This window comes from Amia ocellicauda, chromosome 16 (genome assembly GCF_036373705.1).
Source record: "Amia ocellicauda isolate fAmiCal2 chromosome 16, fAmiCal2.hap1, whole genome shotgun sequence".
NCBI classification, from domain to species: Eukaryota; Metazoa; Chordata; class Actinopteri; order Amiiformes; family Amiidae; genus Amia; species Amia ocellicauda.
In genome coordinates this window covers 6,837,451-6,862,992 of record NC_089865.1, presented here as the reverse complement: position 1 = coordinate 6,862,992, position 25,542 = coordinate 6,837,451, and the positions used below count along the sequence as shown (strand labels likewise).

The 25,542-nt window shown below is 35.3% G+C and overlaps 1 protein-coding gene across 1 annotated transcript in view; it reads left to right on the top strand.

The window, feature by feature from the left end:
- LOC136711636 (activin receptor type-2A) overlaps nt 1-25,542 on the top strand; it is a 48,724-nt gene that overhangs the window by 3,058 nt on the left and 20,124 nt on the right. Inside the window, exons 2-3 of the mRNA XM_066688009.1 lie at nt 22,552-22,759; nt 23,912-24,021. Coding sequence (XP_066544106.1) covers nt 22,552-22,759; nt 23,912-24,021 — 318 coding nt within the window. The remainder of the gene's footprint in view (nt 1-22,551; nt 22,760-23,911; nt 24,022-25,542) is intronic.

The window sequence follows — 25,542 nt, the reverse complement described above, 5'->3', positions numbered from 1 at the left end:
GGAAAAGCTTTAGATGTTTTAGGTCCTGATCACCCTGTATATGGTACCCACTGAAGTGTGGTTTCAGCTTATTTTGATTTAGTGAAGTTAATCTTTAGCCTACTGTATACTCTCTGATAAATGAGTCCACAAAGGCCAACAGAGAAAGCATTTTGCAGTGCTGAATGTCTCTGCACAGATGCACTGTAGGGACACAGCCGAAATAAGGGATTAAAAATTGGATGTCTTCAGGTCCCCTTTCCTCCAGCCAAGTGCCCATTTAAGAGGACAGCTTCTCTCAATACATGGATGAAAATGAAGCCAGGGTAGGAAATTTTGATTATTTACAGTGACTAATTTACTCTCTTAAATGGTGCTTCGCCATAGATTGCTCATCATTTTATTAGTAATTCAGCAATATATATATATATGAAAATAAAAATAGAAAAGCGAGGCCAGTGAAAAGGTGCAGAAAAGCCAATAATGCAAACTCCTAATTTTAGTTGAGTTTCTTATTTTAGTGCAAGGCTGACACATTGTGCACTGTGATTTTCAACGTGTAGTTTACTTCACAGTTCTTAATAGTGTATTTATGCTGATGTGGATAAAAGTAAAGTGACTGACACATCTTGAAATTGTGCAGTGTCCTGAGTTTGAGTAGCAAGCTGCTGGCCTAATCCTATATGCTGCTTTTTTAAGCTGTCACAACAGTTGGTTAGTCAAGGTTATCCTTTGATGGCAGGGTGACACAAGTGACAAATAATACTCTTAATGATGCACTTTGCCTGGATCTCTTAATGACTTTTAATTACTAGACATAAAATACTTATTTCAAAGCTGGGATTTCATGAGTGGATCTCATGTGACTCATGATGTGTCACCATGTTTTTTAAGAAACCTTGCAGAAGCAGGTACTATCCAAAACTACTATGCTATTGTGTTAGAAGGTTGTACAGTAACCCATGCCAGGGTTGCTTTGGGGCAAAAACATTTTTAGTATGTGTCAAAGTTGGAGGATTTTAATAGATAAATACATACCATTTTCTTAAATATTTTATTAATATAAAAACAACATTTGTAATCTAGGCTATGTTTAGAACCGGTTTACTGTTTTACCCATTTCAATTTACACTATTTGGAGGAAGAAAAATGTAAAGTAGTATTATTTATGTAAGGTATTATTATACATTCATTGTGGGGGGGAGAAACTGAAGGTGTTTTTTTTTTTTTTTTTGCAAACCCTGATTTGCAATCAAAAGAATATTATAGGAAGTTAATTACATTTAGTGCTTCCCTTGGCATTGTTTTTATATTGATGATTTGCCTGATTTGATGTATATTATTTGCTGTTGTGTTTCTATTTAGTCTCCCCATAGCAACTCTTGGTTGGTGCCAGAAAATCTGCAGGAGAATCACAGAGATCAAGAGATTTGTCTGGCACTTTAGTATTATTACCATATACACCTATTGTTTATTATTTTGCTTGTGCCCATTTATTTTCTGCAGTTACTGGCATCAGCCTTGGCATGTAGTTTACTAACTTTCCCTAAGTATAATGAAAAATATCAGGGCATCTCAAGGTAAATTATATTGCAATGAAGCCCTTCCAGCAATGTATTCACCTAGCCATGTTTGAGTTTGTTTTGAAGCAGATTGGTGAGGTTCATTCAGTGTAAGTTATCCCTGTGGAAGGGCACTTGCAAAACATCAATTGAGATCATTTGCCATACCCCCATATTTCAGTTTTCACTAAGCAAAGATTCAGTGTTTTATATAGTAGTCTATAGCCTGTAAATCTGAACTTCCTACCAACAGAGCTTAGGACATTGAAACCAAAGATATACTGGGTAGTCGGTAGATTGCATGCGTCTAACAGAAAACACTGACAAACTGACAACTGTGATTTTTCAGCAGAAGGACCAGAAAATCAATTACTGTACACTTGGATGTCAGTAATCTGAATGCTTTGCCCTTTGTAACCTATATTCACATTAATATTTAACTTTGAAATACTATGCTTTAAGCTAATGTTCAGTATTCAAATAATACCACATTGTTACACTACAGTATTTGAAACGCGTTTAAAAGCAAATGTACAGTGTTCTTATCCCCTACGTGTGGGAGGGCTTTGGAGGATATTGCAAGACTTCGGTTCTCAAATTACGTTCCTGCTCCCAGCGTCTTCATGGGTTTCTCGCATGGCACAAGTTCTCACTGTGTACTGTAGAGCGCTGTCAGGAAAGATGTAGCAGGCTCAGCTACCATCTGTGCTAAACTGCTTTGGCATTCTTAACAGGTTCAGTGTTAAAAGTTTTCTTTATTCCGTAAAAGTTATGCTTGTCACACTCCATTCAAAGCACAGACGAGTGCATTAATAATCGCATCCGCAGACGAGCACCAAACCTGTCTCCACAAGTGCTTTTGCTTTGCAGCTCCGGAGACCCCAGGCTGTAGGCTGCACTTTTAAAGAGGCATGCCTTCAGTCTGCAATTTATGTAAATTCTACAACAGAGCCTGACCTTTTAGTTGGTTGGCTTCAGCCTTTTGGGCAGATGGCATTGCAGGAGTACCCGGTATTGTTGTAGAGTCATCAGTGCTTCAGTACTTTTGAAAGCCAAAATGCAGGCAGTTAGAATTTCTAATGCATTTAATTATCTCATTACCAGGAACGTTAAGAGAGAGTGGAATGCTTAACGGTGTCCTGTTTTTTTTAAGGGGAGATCGGTGTGGTGTTTTTTTTTATGTTATAAAGACACAGTTTGTTTTGATTCTGCTATTATTATTTTTTCAAAGTCAAGTGTATCCAAGAGTACACCAGAAATTCCTGTAAGCTAAGCCCTTTGCAATTAACATAATTGATACTTAATTTCAGCCATTAAAGGAAATAAAATGCTTTCAGAGTCTTGAAGGAAGACGCGTAGCACAATGAATAACATTACTGTGCCAACTGCGGTGTGTATTTTTGTCAGTGAAATAAATTTAGGTGGAGAATGAGGCCAGATGAGGACAGGGTTAGTCACTGGATAGCAGAAATAATCACAGGGGGGGGACAAAAAATGTGAAGGCTTGAGAGCTCACTTAAATTACAACACCAATAATGCACACACAGGGAATTTGAGAGCTGAATTAATTGGTACCCAGAAAACCTTAAAACTACTTGATGAATATAAGGACATTAATGGATTACAACATATAACATTTAAATGCCTTTACTAGCTATTAGGTGTCTTTAGTTTTTAGTGATTTAAATGTTACTTTTAAAATAAAATCAAATGTGTTGTGCTGCCTTGTTTTAGTGAGAGCTGTTCTGTGCTATATGTCACTGCTTTTCAAAAATGCATGGTAAGGTATAAAAATGCAGATGCTGTGATTCAAGTTTCCCCAAGGGTTTCGCTGTTTGTTTTAATGATCTGTTATTGACAATTGAACAAAAGATTTCTGTTAATTTTGTCACAGTGGACATGCACTGGTCTTTACAGTGAGTTTGATCTTTATTACAAATTATACATCTGTTTATTTATAGGCTGACCTGCATCAGTCAGGAGGTCACTGCACCCAAGGATACCAATTTGATGATTTGTGCAAGACATTGAAAAGGAGTGCCAACCTGGCTTTTAGAAACTGAAAACTAGAACTAGAAAATCTGTCATTAGTATAACTAACATAGAAGTGTTTTTGTTACTCTTCATATAGGATGTGTGTTGTTAAAATATAAAGCTCTACTTTTGCACTTTGTATTGCACTTGTATTTTGTAAGTCACCCTGGATAAGGGTGTCTGCTAAGAAATAATAATAATAATAAAGCAAAATCTTCCCATTATAATGCATTCTAATTCAAAATATAATATATATATATACATATATATATATATATATATATATATATAAGTTTTTAGTCCAGTAAAATTGAATAGACATAGAGAGAACTTATTGTTTTTCTTACTTGATATTTTGTTGTTGTTAAGTCTCTGTTGTTCCAGCTGTCCTGACAGAGTTTTTGAGCTTTGGTACAATTTGAATTTCAGATTTGTGAGATCTCCCTAACATGTACTGTATTAATGAAATGAGGCGCCTGTGGACAACTGGGTGCTGAGAAACAGCTGCCCTTTTTAAACACAAAAGCTGAATTTGGTGAATAAAAGGGAATCTGCTCCTTTAAATGTTAATTTACGAAGGTATTGTGCTATAAAGCTGAATTCCCCCTCATCTGTCCTGAATAATAAGTAGTGCTTTAGCAACTACAATTACTGTATTACCCTTAGCTGTCCTATATTTCAAGTGGGGCTTAAGAGACTACAATTAAAAAAATGTGTATTAGCTTATTACTTTAGGTAAGCTATAGCCATTAGTACTTTTCCTAACATTTTTTTTTTTTTTTTTTTTAATGCATAGGTTTTTGTTTAAGAAGAAAAATACTCTTGCCTATATAGGGAAAATAATAGTTTTATATAATAATAATGCTGATTGTAAAAGTTTGTGGCTATTACTGGGTCAGTTTCCATTGAAGGTTATATTCTCGTTAAATGACAATGCTTTTAGATATTCCAGTGAAAACACAGTGACAATGCTGTTTGCGATTGATTCAGTCCTAGGGAATGGCATTTGAAGAGCAAAATGTGAGAAATAATACATTCTCCTGAATGTTAATTATGCTTTGCTGTTATTTGTATGTGATAGGTCAATATTATAGTGGAATGGGTTGCTTATAATTCTGTATTGTTTGCTAAAACTGTATTGGCATTGGATACCAAAGCATAGAATTGTGATCAATTATTTTAAGAGTTCAGTCTCCCAAAACAAGCTCATAAAGAGCTGGGAGTGTTGGTGGAAGGTTTGGAGCACAGATCATAGTTGTGTCTTCAACTCATGTATTTCATTCTTATCTCTGTTCTCTGATTTATCATGTCAAACACAATGTTATCTTCAGACCATGGAGTTTCCGATGATATTGTCACATGCAGGATTAAATAATTTCTCTGCATTGAAACCTAACTGGGAACTTCAGAACTTGCATGAGAACTTGTCTGTGGCTCTATGCATTTATACATCAACCATTCCTTTCCCGTCATTCGCTTCACATTGAGAAGAAAAAAATGTTGTTCTTGGAGACAACACAACTCTTGCCATGGAAATGTAACAAACATCTAGGGTGATTCTATAAAACAAGATACTCTAAGTCTTACAGTACTACAGAAGTCTAAACAGCTTATTCTGTGTGGCATTAATTGTATTGTAGCTGAAATGTTAGGCCTGCTGTTTGCCTTTAGTACTATGTGTTGCCCTGCATTTATTGGCAGACACTTTTTTTAAAACTTAATTTTGAACTTCCATGTCCTGTGATCTTGTTATAGTGTAATGATATCATTATGATATATATTTTTGTAGACAGTTTGTGGTACTGTTGCTGGTTTACGCTTAGTTATATATGGAATTTGGGAGAAATGTTGTCAGTAATTTATAGAATAAAACAAAAATGTAAATTTTACCCAAATACATACCTATACATAGTAAAATCAGAGAAACTGATAATTTTGCAATGGTTTCTTATTTTTTTTCTCATTTTTTTCCAGAGCTGTGTGTGTGTGTGTATATATATAATATAATAATGTATGTATGACTCAAGAAGGATGTGATGTTTAGACCGTGTAATTTTGTTTTGCAAAATCGAAATCCTTTGAAATATTGCTCTTGTGTTACCTGCTTCCTTTTTGTAATGCTTTTTTGATGTTGAAGAAAATAGATTGGGTATTGATAGATTGAAAATGATACCTTTAAAGGCAATGGATAAGTCCAGTATACTAGAGTCAGAGGAGAATTTAGCGTCCTTCCTGAACCTGCTGACAGAGGGATTACCCTCAAACATGTAAGTAGAAAATAAAACTAGTTTGTGATCAAGGGGGTGAGTGGAAAATGTTGCACTCTGAGCCTGTTGCCAATCAACTTTTTCTTTACTTCAAAAATAGTTCATATCATGGTGCCAGTAGCAGCTAAGTATTACTGTCTTAATCTCTCTTCATGAACTGCAGGAAGGTAATCGGATATTTGTCCTCTCATGAAACCAAATTCTTTCTCTAAATAAGTGTACAGTACATCTCAGGTAGGGCTGTAGTTACTGTAAGTCTTTTTTGATAACTAAAATCCCTCAAATGTTCTTCTTTTGTTTTATTTCTTAGTGTCAGAAAAACATTTTAAAAAACATAGCAACCAAATATTCAAATTGTTGACAGATAATCTCAATGTCTCAATCACATTTTATCAGTCAAAAACTTCATACCTTCAGATGGCCCATGCTTAATGTCAAAGACTGGCTCACGTGCTATTGCCACTTACTCACTGTGTCTTACTCCGAGCGAGTCACTTAATCATCCAATACTCTTTTGGATGAGCCTTAAAATTGAGGTCTTATTTTAGGTGACTCTGCAGCAGCGGTTGTTGATGCATAGTGCACCCGTCTCTCTTAGTCACTTTGTATAAAGTCACCTTCCTAATGACTAATACTTATGAATACAATGCAACTTTTATTTATTTTTTGCATTCTGCATGATTAAAGCAAAAATAAAAACACTGTTTAAAGTAAAGTAAAACAAATGTGTGGAACATTATGGGAAAGTGTCTTCAGCATTAAGCATTTTTTTTTGTTTTTCATTTATTTTGTTTTATTGGTTTGTTTCTTTTGCAAAGCATGTTTTGTTTTTATTTGTGGTTGGTAAAGTATGATGCCAAGACACTGCAGTTCATGTTTTTGCCAAATATTCTGGAAAGCCAATAAACATTGTTGACCTAAGCAATTAAGTAAATGTTTTCCTGCTATCAGTCTTCAAATACTTTAGTAAATTCCTAGGCTGTCAGTAGAACAATACAAAGGAAGGAAAAACCAGAAAGGATTTTGTAGAATATTGCCGTTAGTGTTTAATGTAAAGGTCAGAATGCTTGGTCTGGTGTTCTGTTTTTTTTTTTTAAATCTGGGAACATTTCCTCATTCTAGGTATTAAAGCAGATGAATTCTGACAAAAGTGTTTATAGCAGTATTGTTCACTTGTGTTTCCCCTACCATTATCGCCACGAATACCCCCTCGTTCGCCAATCCGCTAACACCCTCCGTCCGTCCGTCTGTCAACAATTTGGTAACTGACCGCCCTGCCTATGTAAATTTCTGGAGGAAATTCCAAGTGATTATCAGTAAAGATAATATGGGCTAATTGATGCATGTCGTTCCCAAAAATATTTCTGCAGCTTCTCTATTCTGTAGTAATATGTGACTTATGGGGAACTATGAACTCATGACTGTATTTTAAAATTATCGTAGAATTCCATATTATTATTATTGATTATTATTATCGCCATCATTAATATTATGACCCATGCCACCCTCTGTCTTGGTACGTTGTTGGCAAAACACTGTTCCACGGGGGGCATTTAATTTTAGTTTTTAGCTCGGCAAGTTCTCTTGTCATAAACTATGAAGACATAATAGATTTCAGTGAGAGTTTCCCAGTGTTCAGGAGACCCAAAGAAAGCCCTAAGTGTGATTAATGTGCCTTGCAGATGTTGTTTTATATGCTTCAGAGCCTTCCTGAAGTAGACTAGAGTCTAGACAGTCTGGCTGCGCTCTGCTCCTGCTTTGATCCTTGATTAAAATTGGTTGTTGTACATTTATCATGTTCTCATTTTAAGTCTCCCAAGACTTTTAACTTTGTCTGTTTTTTGCCTGTGCCTGGGTTTTTTAACTCCAAGGGAAGTCTGTAGAGAAGATACCAGTACTGTTTGTGACCACTGGGTTAATTTGTTTCCATTACTGTACATTAAGTTGTTTGAAGGGGACCTTTTACCAATCACAGATAATGCATTAGAAAATAGTCCTACTGGAATTGTGCACACACACATATATATAATGGGGGAAGGGTCAAAGGGGGGGGTATTTTTACTGTAAGAGGCAAAATTGATTAAACCTGGCTGATATATTTAATTAAATGTGGACTGAGAAGATCACCTAATATGCTTCGGTGTTTTCTTTAGAAATATTTATTGAGGATCAATGTGGCCTTACAATCTAATTTCACAGGGACGTTTTGTAGATTGATGTGTGTGTTTGTGTTTTAGAAGTTGGTACAAATGGTATTGTAGTTTTTTTTAGGTTGAAATTTTTTTTCCAACAAAGAGAATTTAGTGCAATGTCAGTCATCATGCCTTTCCAAAAATAGTTAAATTATTTTTATCTTTATTCTAGGATGTAGGCTAATAAAATGACCAGCAAATTCTTAATCAGTGTCTCTGACATCACACTTGTGACACTTTGTGAAACAAATTATAGTATAACACACAAAGCCTGATAGTGTTGCTTAATGTTGCAAATGTTATCTTGGCAAAAAAAAAAAAAAAATGTAGGCCTATTTGTTATCTGTAAACCACACAGCAGAAAAAAATACCGAACTAAGCTGTCTCTTTGCTTTTGAATTTGCCCTGTCCTTGGGTAAATAACATGCTAATTACCAATAGTTTTGAAATGGTAAAGAAAAGGGATTTAAGTTCATTATTATAGTCTGTGGAGTTTTAATTTTAGAGTAAAATAAAACATGATTATGCATGTCAAAAGTCTGCAAAACTTGTCAGCCTGTCATTACAGGAAGTTTACAGTTTTCATTAATTCAGATAAGCAGTTTTGTTTTTTGTACTCTTCTTTTATTGCTGGAGGGGGGGAGATTTAAGAGTTGTATTTTTGTGTTTAATGTTCAGTTTCCATGCTGTCAGCTGCAACATAATGTCTGCATCTCTACAGTGCCCTTCAGGTGGTGGGCATACAACGAGGGATTTACATGACAATTCAGAAGATCTGTCAAGTTAACAAGATTTCATGACAGCGTCTTCAGGTTTGAAGATATTGATAAGAGGATTGCTTTGAACTATTTTTTTTTTTTTGCTAGAGAACTATAATACAGTGATCTCCTTTTCTATGCCTGTTGACCTGAGCCGTGATATGTATTGCTTATGGCTGTTTCCTAGGGAACTTTTAGATTTTTCATAAATAAATAACAAGGACGTATGTTGAGCTCTTAATCTATAGAAAAAGCGATGTACAGTGACTACAAATATAGGCTTTAAAAATGGATTTAGTATAATGAGCTTTTGTAATTTTTACTTTTTATAGGTTTGCCTGGATTGTTTCACAATTAAGAAATATATGTACAAGTTTTTTTTTAAAGTGAAGTATTAGGGATTTGTTTCCCTATTTGTATATTCAGAACATCAGTTAATGAGGGGAAATACTGATAAAATAATCAATAATGTGTTTCACCCTCCAATTAGAATTGAAAGGTTCTGTAATGAAAACTGTCTTTTAAATTTGAGTGAGTGCTTACATCCCTTGCTATGCTGCCAACTGAATGTACTTATCCATCTGCATGTCTCTCTTTACAATATGCAGAGCTGTCCCTTGCCCCTTCTGCAGCATGTTTATTACAATTCTGCCCTTTCGAAATGCCCTGCCAGACTATGGGGTAAAACGCAAAGCTTTGAGAGATCTCCATTTCACTGGTTATTAAATGCCAAAAAAGTTTTTGCTGTATTTAAAAATCATGACAAAGCATCCAAAACCTTTCAAATCAGTTTAAATACTTCTCAATCATTTCCAAGAGCAGTGTTCACCTGTGGGTAACCCCTATTCATCGAGAGGAGCGCTTCAACTCAATATTTATCAATTGCCATGCGTTCGGCCCAGTCACTCACCTGCTCTTGAGCTTCTCATCATTCATTTCTCCACAGACGTGTATTTAGTTTTTATAATGAACATGTCACATTTGCACCAACTGGAAGAGATGTAAATGTGTTTGACCCCATGTCTGGTACCAGCCCATTTTCAGACCCAGTCTTCTTTACAGATGATAATTAATGGCTTTAAAGTCTTTCCTGAATAATAAACCATAAGAATGTACAGTATGTGCAGCTGTATTACATCCTATTAAAATACTGGTTATTTTTCATGTGTCTGGAATGCACTGGGCCTGAACTACAGTAGATAGCCTAGTTCACGTAGAGTTTGAATGCTCAGTCTCTAGATAAGCAGCAGTGATCACAAACATAATTGACATGGAGACTGATTGGCTGTTAAACATTCCAGGGCAGATTAAAGGATCAGTTTCTGTTGCTGAGTTCTGTCGTTTTAATGTATTTGTGGGGAGACCAGTGCATTGTGATCATTAATTTCTAAGAGCTGCACTAGGACCTCATAAACTAAATGGATTCTTATAACAATTCCTAAAACAGTGCTTTGTCAACCTCTTTTAAAAGGGAATTGTATGATGAGGAATGTGCTGACGAGTGTCCCAGCACTGTTGAGCTTCAGAGTTTGTGTCAAATGCATTTGTAATGGTCTTCAGGTACTTCTTAGAATGTTTTCACCCCTATTTGTGAATTATTTGTTGACAATTATAGCCAGTCAACCTCACCAGTTCCTGATCTTCCATACCTGCGAAGGTGACCTTTGTAAAGGGGTCTAGAAGATATTAAACGTGTGAATCTGCACTGGGAGGTGGGTAGAGAGTTGTACGACAGCCTCGTCTTGATGAATGGATGGTGAACACAATCTTAAGAGTATTTGAAGAACATGGCAAATGCATTTGACCCCAAGTCTGACAAGCACTTTGGAAAGGAAAGTTTTGTCAGTCGGTGACTTCGAAATGGCTCTCATTAGCATATTCTTATGTAAAACGAGTTGTAGTGTGTTACCCACATGCAGAAATTAGACTTACTGCCAAGATAATGAATTGGTCTTTTGTGCTCCTTGTTCATATTAGGGTTGTAGGGGTGGGGTGTGTGAAATTTTGCATTCTGCACTAAATTAACATATCCTTTTAAATTAAATGTATGATTTGTTAGAGATTTTTTCTTCCTTTTTTCCCCTCATTGCTTAATTTGAAACTTGTGCAACATTCTGTTTTTGTCTTTTATTTTTGTACCAATGTGACAAAATGGAAAATCAATAATCTATGAATCTACAATAGTATATAAAATAGATTTAAGGAGAGGCAGTTTAAAAGTTCACAGGAAAACATTACATTATTACAAAAAATAAAAAGCATTTGAACGTCAGTTGTTCACTGTTGCTTCCCTATTGTGGCGAAAGTGGCTACCTATCCCCATACATGCTGTGGGCCAGATGCGTTTCTCAGCCCTTGTTCTGCTCCACTACCAGTAGAGTGGATCTCACAATTTCAACTAGTGTACTTCTCTTGATGGCCTTTCTGTTAACATGAGAGAATGCTATTATTGAATGTAGGTCAGCTGTTGGCAATAAACTAAACCTGGAGTTGTAAGTAATTGTGAAATGGAGTACACCACTCTCAATGCACTTAATTAATTTTTAATTTCTGGAGCTTGGCTGTAACCAAACAGCACCTTACAGATGTAGCTGTTTCAAATGTTCTTTGCGTATCTGCTCATCAAAGTGTGCAATGGAAATTAAATGCCAGATTGACTTCTTTTGCCCGATGAAGTTTGCTGTTTGAAAGGTGCTGTGCAATTAATTCTCTTTCACTGTCAAATAAGCATTTTGTGACATTAAAATGATAATTCATCGCAAATGACTACATCAGTAATATATTTTTGGCATTGCAGTACAGTGTCAATATTATGACTTGGGTGCTTCATCTCAGTTCTGTGGATTATTGAGTCCTGTAACAGACTGCTGTAGGTGTTAACTGAGTAGAAAGAAATTGCAGAGTAAAGTTTACGAAAATTATATTTTTAAAATTGTATTTGTCTGCATGGCTTTTCCACAGATTTTTTTTTTTTTTTAAGCTGCGTTTTAATGTTATTTACAGCTATGTAAAATCCTATTACACAAAACCTGGCTTCTCTGCACTGACAGGATGATAACAGTATTAATCCCAGAATCTGTCATGGTAGATGTAGTCAAGTTTTAAAAGACCTCTACAGCAGAAGGCATAAGACTGCAACACTGCTGCATCAAAATAAACTGCTTTTCCCATATTTATCAGCTAATACCCTTTACAGTCATTTAAATTTAGTGTGTTTTCAGGTAACAAAGTAATACACTCTTTTTAAAATTGTAATTTACACAGGGAGACTGTTTGATATTCTGTGCTTGTGTGCTTACATTTAATTATTTTCACACACTGTGCTTTATGAAGAAAGCCGTAAAGGAAAGCGTTCTTAAATCTACTCGAATGGTATGCTCATAATATGGTGGTATTATCCCAGAATAATTCAAATACATTAAAAAAAAGACAAAATATGATCATAGTTAATCTCCATAGCTATTATTATACTGTTACTGTACTTGCACGTCTGTGTTTATTTTTGAGTTGTTTTTTCATGGCTTCAGACCAGTGCTGTGGATGCACAGAATTGGGTCTGTTTATTCTCCTCTGTGGACACTACAAAACCCTGGTAGATACAAAGTCATGTTTGGTTACAGTACAAATGCCAGAAGTATCTGTGCATTATCTTTATTTTATTTTTTTGGTGGCCTGTGGAATACACTGTAATCCAATTAAAGGTTTTACTGTGTTACAAATCAATGCACCTATACAACATGTTTTTACATTTTTATTGGATTTCATTGTTTATCTGTCAATATGTTGAATGAACTGCAGTACAGAAAAGTGCATGAGCTCCCTTTGTTACTTATAATGCCATCAATGTTTGTCCCCTGGTTTAAGATCTACAATCAGCTTTTAAACTATTGGCTGGTTTGTTACCTTGTGTAAAACTACTGCAGCACTGTGCCGTAACCCTAGAAGACATCTTGGACAGCATCCTACAAGATCTTGTATGCTCTTGTAAGATTGTATCCTAGGTGCACATTTGATTTTTTCACATTTGAAGATTGGTTTATTTAGCACCGAATAACCTGAACATTAGCATGGATCTGTCTTGACCTATGAAGATTAATTGAATGGCCTGTGATTCAGCAAAGTGACTGCAATGATTTTCCTTTTCAGTGCTAAAAATAGCTGCTATTAATTCCTATTTGAAGTCATGTTTTGAATTTTGTGAACTTAAATTTGATCTCTCCATATTTGTCGTCGTTCCTGATGAAAAAGACTAAATTATTTTAATCTTGCTGTACCTGACATAGCTTTCAGACCGGGTTTCACTGTGGGTGCCCTTCTCTGTACTCTTGCAGTCCTGTAATATCCTTTCTGTAATGTGATTCCAGGGATGAGTACTGATGTTGAGATGAGGCCATGCTAGTACAGTGCAGTGCTAAGTGTAGTGTTAGGCCCTGGAAAATAAAAGTTACTGTGCTACAGAACATTGTACTGGATAAAAGGTGCAATAGCTGTCTGTTTTTATACATGGCTAATGCAATCACAATAAAATTCAGCAGCAGCCACTACACTGCAGTGGTTTAAAAAAAAAAAAAAAAAAAAAATCTAACTTGGAGCAGAAATAACTTGCAGCAGTGTTTTTCCACTGTTGTGTTGCTGACTGTAATTGTAGTTCTGGAGAACCCAATTATCTGGTGTATACTTTATCACCAGTCAAAATGCGGTGTGACCTGCAAAATAAACAGGAACATGATGTTTTTCAGATTGGTCGATATCGTTATTTATTTATATAAAAGCAAAAACATCACATTCCTGTCATTTAGGTTTCCTTATCCCCTCACTGTAGTCTATCTCTGTACAATCTCAGAGATGATTCGCTGAAAGGAATGTGATCATGTATCTCAATAAACAATATAATGTAGTTAACGCCAGAAATTTGTTTGCCTAAAATATTTGATTTTTCAAACAATCTATGGTTTTGTACCATATCCCTCTATGTACTGTAATTGGAATTTGTGATTCAGCTCTAATGAGAGAATGTGTTTCTCCGAGTTCTGTCACCTCCTAATGTTTTCATTGTATTGTGTGTAAACCAATCTTGTACAACTTTAGCAGAACTACATTTTTTCCTTTGTGTGTTTTTGACTTTGAGGTAATGTGACCTAATGTTTTTGTTTAGCTGTGGTTGAAAGTTAAATGCCCTTTTGACATGCATTTGACATTTTCCATGTGCACTCAATGCTTTGACCTGCTAAGAATGTAATACTCTTAATTAATGTATTTTCAGAAGCATGACAATTTTTACAAAACAAAGAGTTTAATGACAATTAGGAGTTACCTCACTTTCATTTCACACTTTTTAGTTTTTCTACCATATCTGAACAGGAAATTGAGTTGTTTTTGTTTGTGTTCATTGTGGAGGAAACTGGCATTTAAAAAAAAAAGAATTAATACAAACTAATCTGGCTAAAAAAGGCTATTCGCAGAGCTAGACCACAACTACGATTAGTTAATCAGTGGCCCACATCATGTTTACTCCCATGTGTAACTTGATTCATATCTTGTTATGCATTATTTGTGACTCAGTGTGACTCAAAGGGTCATATTAGCCGTACTGAATAACTTCCAGACAAAACGTTTTACTTCCTGTTTACTTCAAGGAGTAGAGCAGGGGAAGCCAGTTAATGTTTCCCTTGGCTTTTGTACTCATTGGTTAAGCACTATGGTCCTACAGTATGTAGCCTACTTCTCCTACCATGTCCTACAGTTCTTGTAAAACCTAGTTTATCTAGAGTCACAAATGTAGCACAAATAACAATGGAGAATCATATAGATCAACACAATTTGACATAGTATTTGAGATGATGCAAATGGAGCATTTTTTGTTTAGTTCAAAAGGGGGAAACAAGACTGAAATACTGGTGAAAGGCAAAACAAAATATTGAAGGTAGGACTTTGAAAGTGTGACAGCTCACGGACCTGAATTACAATGCTTGTCTTCTCCTGAACACAAGATATGGTGATTACTATTGCGTTTTTTTTTTTGTTTCTGCTTGTGTTTTGAATTATTACTACTTCAGTTAAAGAACTGAACAATGGTAAGATGCTTCAGTACAATGGAAGGATAGCACCATTTAGACACTCTTGATTTGTATTAAAACTGCTGTCTCTCAAACTCCCCTGCCTTTTTTTTACTTAACATATACTGCTTTCAGAAAGAAAATGAATTGTAGTGAGGATGAATGAGTCCCACTCATTATTATTCACATAAAGTCAGTTTTTATTAGGAGGGGTGGGGGTGGGGACTACAGCTACATTCATAGGACCAATTTAATAACATACTGCATTTTTGGCAGAAAAACCACAGGGAAAGCAAAATGTTTACAGTTATTTCAGTTTTACCAGGCTTCAAATTACAGTCTTGAACACTTTATCCATGGGTGCTCTATAACATCTCATTTATCTCATTTATGACCTTAATTAAATATGGTTTTATTCTTCACACCAACTACTATAGATTTTAGTATATAGATTTTTAAATATCTTTTTTCTTTTTCTTAAATATACATTTGTGTGGTGGGAAATGGCACCAAACACATGGCGCAAAGCATAAAATTGCCATTAGAGGTAACTGCTCAGTCAGAAAACAAACAAACAAGCAAGATATCTTCTCTGATTTCTTCATCTAAATGTCTCCATTTGTGTAGGACAATTTACCACAGATCCCCCAAATCCAAATAATTGCACTTTGTGGTGTGAAGCATATTTGGCTGTACTAATCCTAGGATTTGTTCTAATAGATGGTAATTAACAAATGAAATCCTAAACAATATCTTCACTGCATACGTTTTCAGTGCATCGAGTGTTTTGTTGGGAGCGTCAATGGTTTTATTTACACCATGTTTAATTGTCTTCAAATAAATTGATGACAAATCAGTGTTTATTAGCTTTTCAAACGTGATAATAAATGTCTGAATTTCATCATCTTACCTTGTCAGGATCCGGCCATAAACTGAAATATCTGCATAGCTGTAGTGTTTTTGTTGTAAGATGTTTTAACACTGGCTGTGTTTTGTGTATTTGTAACTTTTGATCAGTATCGCACAAATAGTACTCCATAACACAGCAGTGTTTTGGCTTACAAATATATGATTACCACCTCTTTCCATCACGTTTGGCAGAAATACAGCAAATGAGTTTGCAGCATTAATGGCAGGAACTCTTGGGTTAGTCTGCCAAGTCTAGACTCTGTGGAGTCCATATAATTGTCCTGTCAGTCTCTGATGCCACTGAAATGTACTTTTAAACATTTATGGTAGGAGGGAAGTCTTTGGACATTTAAAAGTTCTGTTTGCTCTAATAAAAGCAAATGTTTCATTTTTTGTCACAGTTCTTGATCTGTGATGTTATTATTTTCTAATATTGAGGATTAGTATATATTAGACTGATAATTACCCCAATTCATTTTTTTTTAAGGATTGTGGACCCAATCACTTTTTCTAGGGAGCAAAAAACTAGAGAAAATGTGTGCTTCAATAATAAAAGTAGTTTCTTAGATTTATACATAATAATAAATATCCTATATACTTAGCTTCATTGTTATTATCGCTGTAATGATAAAGATCAAGATCTGGACATATTGTGATCTATCTTACTGCCTTGAATGCAATATATTTTGAAGTGTTCATTGGTATGTTGTTTCAGATTTGCTTTAGGCTTTCATTGCACTTCTGTGAACTCATATTTTACTCACCATTTAGGTATGGTGTCAATTTAACCTTCTGTTTTTCTCTTTTTTTTTTTTTCTCTCTCTCTTCACTGTCATGATTTGTACTGTCAGCAAAAATGTGTTCTTTAATCTTAAGATGAATAATTGACTATTTAGTTTTCAAAGTATTTTACAAACAAATGTCTTGTCTAGATCTCATCCAGACTTGGATTTCTGTAGTTTTTATGTGCACTATATAGCCCTACACAACAGAGATCCAAGTCTATTCTCTGTTTTGGCCTTGAGCCTGTGATATTTGTGCACACATTCATAGAGTACATTACTTCTGAAGAAAGCCATGTTACACTCATTGGTGCATTACTTTACAATCTCCTCCTGTTCACAAAGAGCACAAAGAGCTCTACACCCTCACTGGTACACTTGCTGCTTACACTGTGGATCTCCGTAAATGGCTTTGAAGTAGGCTTGCGATACAAAGCAAGTGTTGTTTTGCTTTTATTCTAGGTCACACCGAATAATATAAACCCAAATTTCATAATTATAAATCTTGACACCTGCGGCCATATTTCAAAGCTGTAACATGAGTTTTGCTTGTTTGTTTCACTAAGTGCATGTGCTCAAATTGTTTTGGGTAACCACAATGCCAGGGCAAATTGTGAGATTTACAACAAGCAGAAAGCATCTTCATATATTTGCTGTTATTGTATTAGATTAAATCTTATGGACTACATTTTAAACCAAAAGTTTTACAATGGGAACTAAAAACATGGCATATTTGCCAGTGAAGTTAGGCAAGTCTGATTTCCCAGACAAGTCTAAACTTGCTAACACATTTTAACAACCACCAATTTTACTGGTAATTTTGTTTAAAATATTTTTGCTGAAGAATAGAAATGTTTCATTCAGTTGAGTTGTTTTTTAGTTATTATTTTCTTCAACTGTATGTCTTGTAAATTGAGAACTATTGAATTAAAATCACTGCATTTGTATTCCAAATACAGATGAATACAGTAGTTTGCATACTTTGATAAACCTAATGTCATCCACCTACATAAAAAAAAAAAGTCTGTTTTAGTTTTATTTAAAAATATCTCTAAGCTTATTTTTCATTTGGAACAACAAAGCTAAAAAAAAAACTCTACACAGTAATACGTTTTGTTATTGTTTTTTGCCATTTTCAACCATTATTCATATTTCATGGTATTTAGATGCAGTCGCACACAGATTTTTTGTTTTTGTTATATATGTGTGTGTATTTTAATAATATGGCATATTTCCCAATTTGTTATATATTAGGGCTGCTTCGTTTAACGGGGTCTATTAATCAACTAATGATTTGATCGACGGTCAAGATTTTTTCAATTTAATCAAGCAGGTTTTTTTTTTTCCTTTATTATAATGACTGGCAATTATATGGTTAACACTAGTAGCTCTTTAAATGCTGTGGTATAATGGATGGCAAACAATCTAATAAAGCTAGCACAAATGTATTTAAATGGAAATATTAACATAAAACATAAAAATGATTGGTATAAATAACATCAAAGCGCTTTTTTTTTAAATCGCGTCACTGCACAGTCAAAACAATGAGACAAGTTTATTTATGGCGTAATTGTCCACTCAGTCTGAGTACAGACTACAGTAAGAAGACCCTTGTAATGCTATACAATGCATGTGTTTTTCAAGCAAATGGAAAAACTGTAGACTGTAGGCGAGGTATAGATTGCGACTTGAATTTGATTTTTGTTTATGCAGGTAAAACGCCGTAGGCATATTTAATACATATATTTAGGAAAAGTCGAGAAAGGGTATGCACAGTGTATTAAGGAACACAGAATAATCCAAATGAAATCAGTCAAACTTCATTTTGGAGTTCAGGAGATTGTCTTGACCAGGACCACACCCCTAAATGCATTGAAGCAACTGCCATGTGATTGGTTGGTTAGATAATTGCATTAATGAGAAATTGAACAGGTGTTCCTAATAATCCTTTAGGTGAGTGCATATGTGTGTATGTATGTATATGTATATATATATGTGTGTGTATATATATATATATATATATATATATATATATATAATGCCAGCACAACAACATATGGCAGATATGGCATATTTCCCAATTTGTAATGAATGATTGGGATGTAACAAATATTTTTAAGTAATCTGCAGTCATGTAGTGTGTGGGAGGTCAGAAAGGTATTGTACGGCTTGTATGCACTTGTATTTGAATTGTGAAAGTGAAAAGAATGTAACTGCTGCCATAAACGATAAGTAATTTGTTTTTCCTCTCCAGTCGTGTGTTTTTCATAGTGACCTTAGTTTACAGACTAGCCTATTTCTTAAGCTTAAAGTGAATGAACCCCTTGACAGTTTTGTTTATTGTATAAGCCCCTTTGATCCTGCAGGTATATGCCTAATTAAGTGACAAGACCACTAAGATGTGTCTCAAAACCATATTAGTTAGTGAGTCGGAGCTCTTAGTGTTGCGGTCTGTCCAGGGATTTCAGTGTGCCTAGGTAGATCAAACCTAACCAAAGAGATCTGGCAGAAATAGGCAGTTCAAGACCAGGCAATGAACCAGCAATTGAGATATCAAAGCACTTCCTGCTAAAGGATTGAGACAGGGTAGGTGTGTGCATGTGCCAGAAATGTGTGGGGCCCGTGAGTTTCATCACGAGGAGAGAGTGATCCCGGCCAGGGCCGAGTGTACAGGAGCTCAGGGCCTCGCTTAACTGTGTACGTTCAACGGGTGTGGGTTTTACAAGGGGTTTTTCTATGTTCATATAAAGAGAAATGTCTAGTAAAATAAAATTACTTGATTTGTGGTAACAATGTTGTGAAAACATAAACTATTATTTAACCACTTAAAAACATATGTTCCAGTTTCTCTGAGCTCTCAAAATAATTTCATGCACTCAGCCTGGCAGCCTTTAGTGATGTTGTATTCAGGATGGTAAACACGTTTCGGATGATGAAGCCAGCTGAGTGTAACAGATATTATTGTGTTTCTCTGTCTGTATTGAGAGGTGAGAAGATGGTTGAAGAATGAGGTTTCTAATCATTTTACTAGTAATACTATAGTATAGTACAAGAATGTGTAAACATTTTCCCAGCTTTAGTTTGATAGGGACTTCTAGAGGACATGTTGAGCTTTGATGCTTTTCATGTTATTTTAATTTGGACTGTATGGAATAAATATATGTGGGATTGTGGAAGAAAATAGATAATTTTTCTGCATGTATGCACTTGCACTATAGTTAAGATCTTCCACAATTTAATCGCTGCATTTTTTTGTAATGCATGCACAGTTAATTATTCAATTTGTGCGTGAATAACCTGTCGGCAATGCTTTTTTAGTTTTATATTGTATAGGCTACGTCAGAAGTCTGCATTATCACAGGTGTGGTATAGGAATTGTACGCTGTGGTAGATCTACCTGGAGGTAGAAATCCTATTATAGTAATCCTACCTACGCTGTGGTATTTGTACTTAATTACATTATTAATCAAAATTGTTCAATTTTTGTGGAACATTTGTATAAGTTAGTATGTATTGTATACTGAATAGATCACCAATGGGATCTGTGGAATTGTGTGGCTCAGTGCAGAACTGTGGTAATCTGCACAAAACAAAAACCCTTTCTATTTTAATGTTCCTTTAATAAGTCCTTAAAATAATTTTATTTTAAGTCATCCAATAAGACCATATTATATAATATTTTACCATGGGGTAAGTACAAATACTATTACAGCAAAAGTACCACTGGGTAGATCTGGTCATATTATCCACAGTGTTATATTAGTATACATAATAATAACCTAAGAAGAACAACCATGCATGGAATGTACAAGCACATCTTTATGGTAAAGATTTGAATCGGGAAGCTGCAGTTAAGCACTACAAAACAGTAAGGAAACTATTATTTAGTACACACAAACACACACACACACACACATATATATATATATATAAATTACTGCCCCTGCATGATTACAAACACAATACAGAACAATCTGAACTGTATCTAGGGGAATAGTCACAAGTTTATTAAAGTTTACAGGGAAGATCATAGATGGATAAATTAATGTATACGGTCCTGACCTGGCTCTTCTCTCATCATTCTGTCCATCTCCCTTACTGTCACAGAGTGCCCTCACCGACTTTGTAAGGTGTTATGAAATTCACGATCAATAAGAAAACTAGGTTGTGCAAGTTAAATTTGTGCTGACCTTAAATTTGTTATATTTTACAAAAAATGTGCTATCCATAGATCCATTTCTTCAAATGTGCAGTACACTATACAATTACCATTTCAAAAGCAGCCCTTGATGGCCTTTATTTCTTTTATTGTCTTGGTTTTATTTATTTATTTATTTATTTATTTGTGTTTTGGTGTAAAACCTGCAGTATTTAAGAAGTGCCCAGCTCTCTAGTCTCTTTATTCTTCAGCTCAGTTTTCTGTGGAGGTATTTTAACACATAACATCACCCACTGTGCTACTGTTTGGCAGAGCAAAAGATATCCAGACACTTGTGGCGGCCTTTTTTATTCAACAATAATAACATTTGAGGGGAAAATTATGTCCCCATGTTTGCATGCTTCTTATTTAATGAGCAATTGAGTAGAGTACCATTGAATTTGCCAAGCCTCTTTGCAGAGGGTAATTAATCACATCTTTCATCTTCCAGCCTTGCCTTTTTTTGTTTTGATTCAGTTCTGCCCTAAGGGCCACTGCCACTTGTTACCCCTGCTCTGAGTGAATTAACTGTTGATTCTGTTAGTATTCTCACTATTATCCCGCAGAAATGAAAACATTGCAGGTGCAGAAAACAAAAAACACCACCTTTCATTTTTCTGCTTGCTGATCAATGTCAAAACGTGTAGCACTTCCCAATCTGTCGGAGTGTTGCGTGCAGTATTGTTTTTCTGGTGAAATTAAACATCTTCCTCATGTAATTAAAAAAGTGAGTGATGACATTGCTTCCATCACTATCTTTCTGAGTTACTGAAGTGTTACAAGAAGTCTAGATCCAAGCAACCTGACTTCATAGCACTAAGGTCCAGAAGGTGAATAATTATATTCACAAACCTATGGGTTGATTTGAAATCATAGTGTGCCAAAAGCAGATGTGCATTAACCAAAGAAACGTTACATGTTTACCTAGCTAGGGTCACCCTATCTATTTTTGTAGGCAGCCCCTAGAAGATTTTATGTTCCTTCTACTACTCTGAGGGTTAATTACAGTACACAGTCATCTACTCTGTAGAGCACAATAGGAAATATTTTCTATTAATGATTACTGATGGACCTTGTCCTGTACGTGCTGTGCACGTGTGACACATCTTAACCACAGTGGAATGGTTTCTGGGATCGGAGCCAGAGGGTGTGTTTGGCTTCAGTTCACTGCAGCGTCAGGTGGACAGATGAAGGCGCTTTGATTCAGGACGGCAGGCCACGTGAATGTAGTGGAGGACTGTGCATGCTGCAAAATAGCGCCGTACATTACGATAAAATACAGTTGGCATGAATATTCACTGAAGCATACAGAGTTGGGGAGGGTACAGAGTTGTGCCTGGTTTAGTGTGTGTCTTGACCTTACTTAGCCCCAGAAGAGAATGTAAATTAGGCTACATCCATACATACATTCTTGCGGGGTGTTTTATCGGGTATTTATCTGCATTAGTCCATTTCCAGTCTTTTTTTTTTTTTTAAACTGCTTTGATAACGCATTCTGTTTTGAGACTGACGTAATGTGAAATCTCTTGTAAAATGCATAGTGACTCTAAACTTAGGCACAGATTTGGATATTAGTTAAAGCTTGAACTTAAAAGTGAGCTGAATGTCCTCCCCACAAAAACAAATGTTCACTATAACTACCCAATATTAAAGGAAATCTTCATTCCTTTTCTATCTAATAATAAGTACTTATAGACTTGTGCTTTATGGGTCCTGTATTAAAGACGGGATTATACATTAAAAAATGTCCATGACATGTAATTCACATGATTTGAAGGTTTATATCTTTCTGCATTTCTTTCCCTTGTGTTTAGGTGCAATCCTTGGTCGATCAGAGACACAGGAGTGTATTTACTACAATTCCAGCTGGGAGAAGGACAGAACAAACCGTAGTGGCATTGAACCTTGCTATGGAGAAAAAGATAAAAGACGACACTGTTTTGCGACATGGAAGAACAGTTCCGGAACGATTGAAATTGTCAAGCAAGGCTGTTGGCTGGATGACATCAACTGCTATGACAGGTTTGTATTATTCTTGTCTCTTTATAGTGTTATTACAATGATGAAATGTTCTCATAGAATCACATTTTTTATTTATAAATTTGTTATTTTAGCTTCTTGGATATAATATTTTCATAACTCTGAGAATTCAATTAATTAGGTAAGGTTTTATTCATGCAGTTAGCGGCATGTTTACATTTCTGTTGTTCAGAGCTGTTGGAAATTGATAACTTGTTTATGTTCACCTGTCTTAAGTCAGAATAGAAGCTTGAGTCTGGATAAAATATCTTGACGTCTAAGTGTAAGATGTGAGTTAATGGTTGGTATGCGTAGTCTGTAAGTGTATTTCTTAAGATTTGCAGTACTAATTTCAGGTAACCACATCAGTTTATGCTTTCTATAAAGGGAAGGATCTTATTGGGTCCTGTATTTACACTGTATTATGATAAAGAGCACTGGAGTAGCTGACCTGTTGAGTTTTAGTGCATTTAAACATTTTATTACTGTAATGGATAGATAGCCACTTGGCTGGATATAGGTCATTGCTATGCACAGTGAGTAAAGTTAACTGAGCATTGAAGAGGGACCTACATTTCCAATGGCTCAATCAGTTTATTTATTGAACGTATGATGCATATTCACAATCATATACAGTGAAAACTTGAAACTTTTAAGTAGTCAATGTAAACAACTTTGTAATTCTCCAATTCTCCAATACGAACCACAAGAATGTGTTTAAGTATACTTACTTAAACACATTCTTGTGGTTCGTATTGGAGAACAAAACAAAACTGTAGCTTACCTGTCTTAACTTGCCCTTAAGATTGATTATTTCCTGTACTGATCTTGCATTCATTTTTCCTTCTCTAATTAAATTGTAAGACCTTTCCAAAATCCTTATTTAAGTGTTTCGAGTGTAAATGGATAATGGTTATACAATTATTTGGCTTCAATCCAAAACAACCTGAATATCTTCAATATCTACTTAATGTCTAATGTTCGACATCTACAATTTATTTGGTTTCAGGATTTAATTGTCTGGATTATTTATGTATTCATTTCTTTTTGGTGTTTATTTAAAGGTAATATGGAGCGATTACCTGGACTATGTAGAAAAGTTGGCCTGTTATTGTTACTGCAGTGTGAAAGTAATCTAAGTATTTCTCCTTGCAGAAATGACTGTGTCGAAAAGAAAGAAAGTCCAGACGTTTTCTTCTGCTGCTGTGAAGGCAACATGTGTAATGAAAAATTCTTTTATAACCCTGAAACACTGGGAATACAACGTAAGTTACACCTCTTTTTCGCACAGAATACTAAACAAATTACATTATCACTGTTGCCAATTTGTTCTCAAATGTCATTGCAATATTAATGAACTATATTAAAGGAAACAGTTTTCTGGGTCAAAATGGGAAATACTCCTGTCAAAAATGACAATGTGGTTGCATCGGTTTGATCAGAATAAATCCTACTGTTAAATCCATTTAAAAGTAAGAAGTGCATTGATAGAATTACAGAAAACAAACTGTTGCTCTGAATGGTTGTATAATTTGCAGCGGACTAAATGAGGTGTAGCTGCAAGTTGACAGTAATTTGCTGGTTAGGTTAATACATTATACAGTTAACACTTTGTTAAATTAAGACGCATATAATGGATGTCAGAAATGTGATCTCAGACTAAAGATTGTGACCTGTTAATGCCCCTTTATAGAGAAAATCCAGTAAATATAATATAACCTGAGCTAAATATTTCTGAGCTGGATTGTATGAAAGCTGTTAAAGGAATTACAAGTCAGGCAAGTACTACCTGTTATGCTACGGTTGGAGATGAGGCTGTCTCTTTGTTTAAATCAACCAGTCTCCATAGTATGTTGAGTATTTTAAGCTCCTTTATGATCTGGAAAGAGAAATAAAATATACCATTGCGATGTGTGTGTGACTGTACCTCCTCGGGGAAGATTGAAAGAAGAATATATCCCATGTTACTCAGGGTAACAAAAGGCAAAACTGGGCGTATTAAGAATTAATTTTTGTCAGGGTTAACAAGTCGCCGTGCTTACCCAGGTGCGTGTGGTGAAGGTTCGGCCCTCAAGAGCTTAAAAAAAAAAAAAAAAAGATGCATGTGTATAAACCATTAAAGATATTAACTGAGAGAGGATTACATTTGTGATGCTGTGGCGGTGGGAAACACATTATGAGATTCAGACGTGAAAGTCATGCTGTTACGTTACAATATTCTGAGTGCGCTCCATTACAATGTGCTCTTTTAAAATGCACGCCGCAAACCCCAACAGCCTGCCTGTCGCCAATATATAGATCCCAGTCGCAGGCACCGACTCAACCCCAGCAGAAGTCTGCACACTAACAAATAAGCAGTAGAGCCAGTGCTGCTTTAGCTCTGGGCATAGCATCATTTTGAAAGGCTATGTCATTCCAAAAATACCCCGGGATGAAGGCATTTAGATGTACCTTAGAACAAGAAAAAGAAAGCAGTCCTAGCCAGTACATCAGTTATTAATGTAGCAGGTGCAAAAACTGTGGCCAGTGCCAGGGATATTTTTATCCATTTCCCTGATGGTGAAGACCCATTTGGATACGAGTTGAATTGCAACTGTATGTATTTATTTTTTATTTATTTTTTACCTCATGGCAGTTGACAGATATTGCAGGTACTTCATTTTTAAATTCCAATGGTAAACTGAAAATTCAATTAAATTCAATTTCAACCTTGACTCGTACAGAAAGCACAATTCTCAATATAAAGAACTTTGTAATGACAAGGTATGGGATTAAAAGACTGGAAA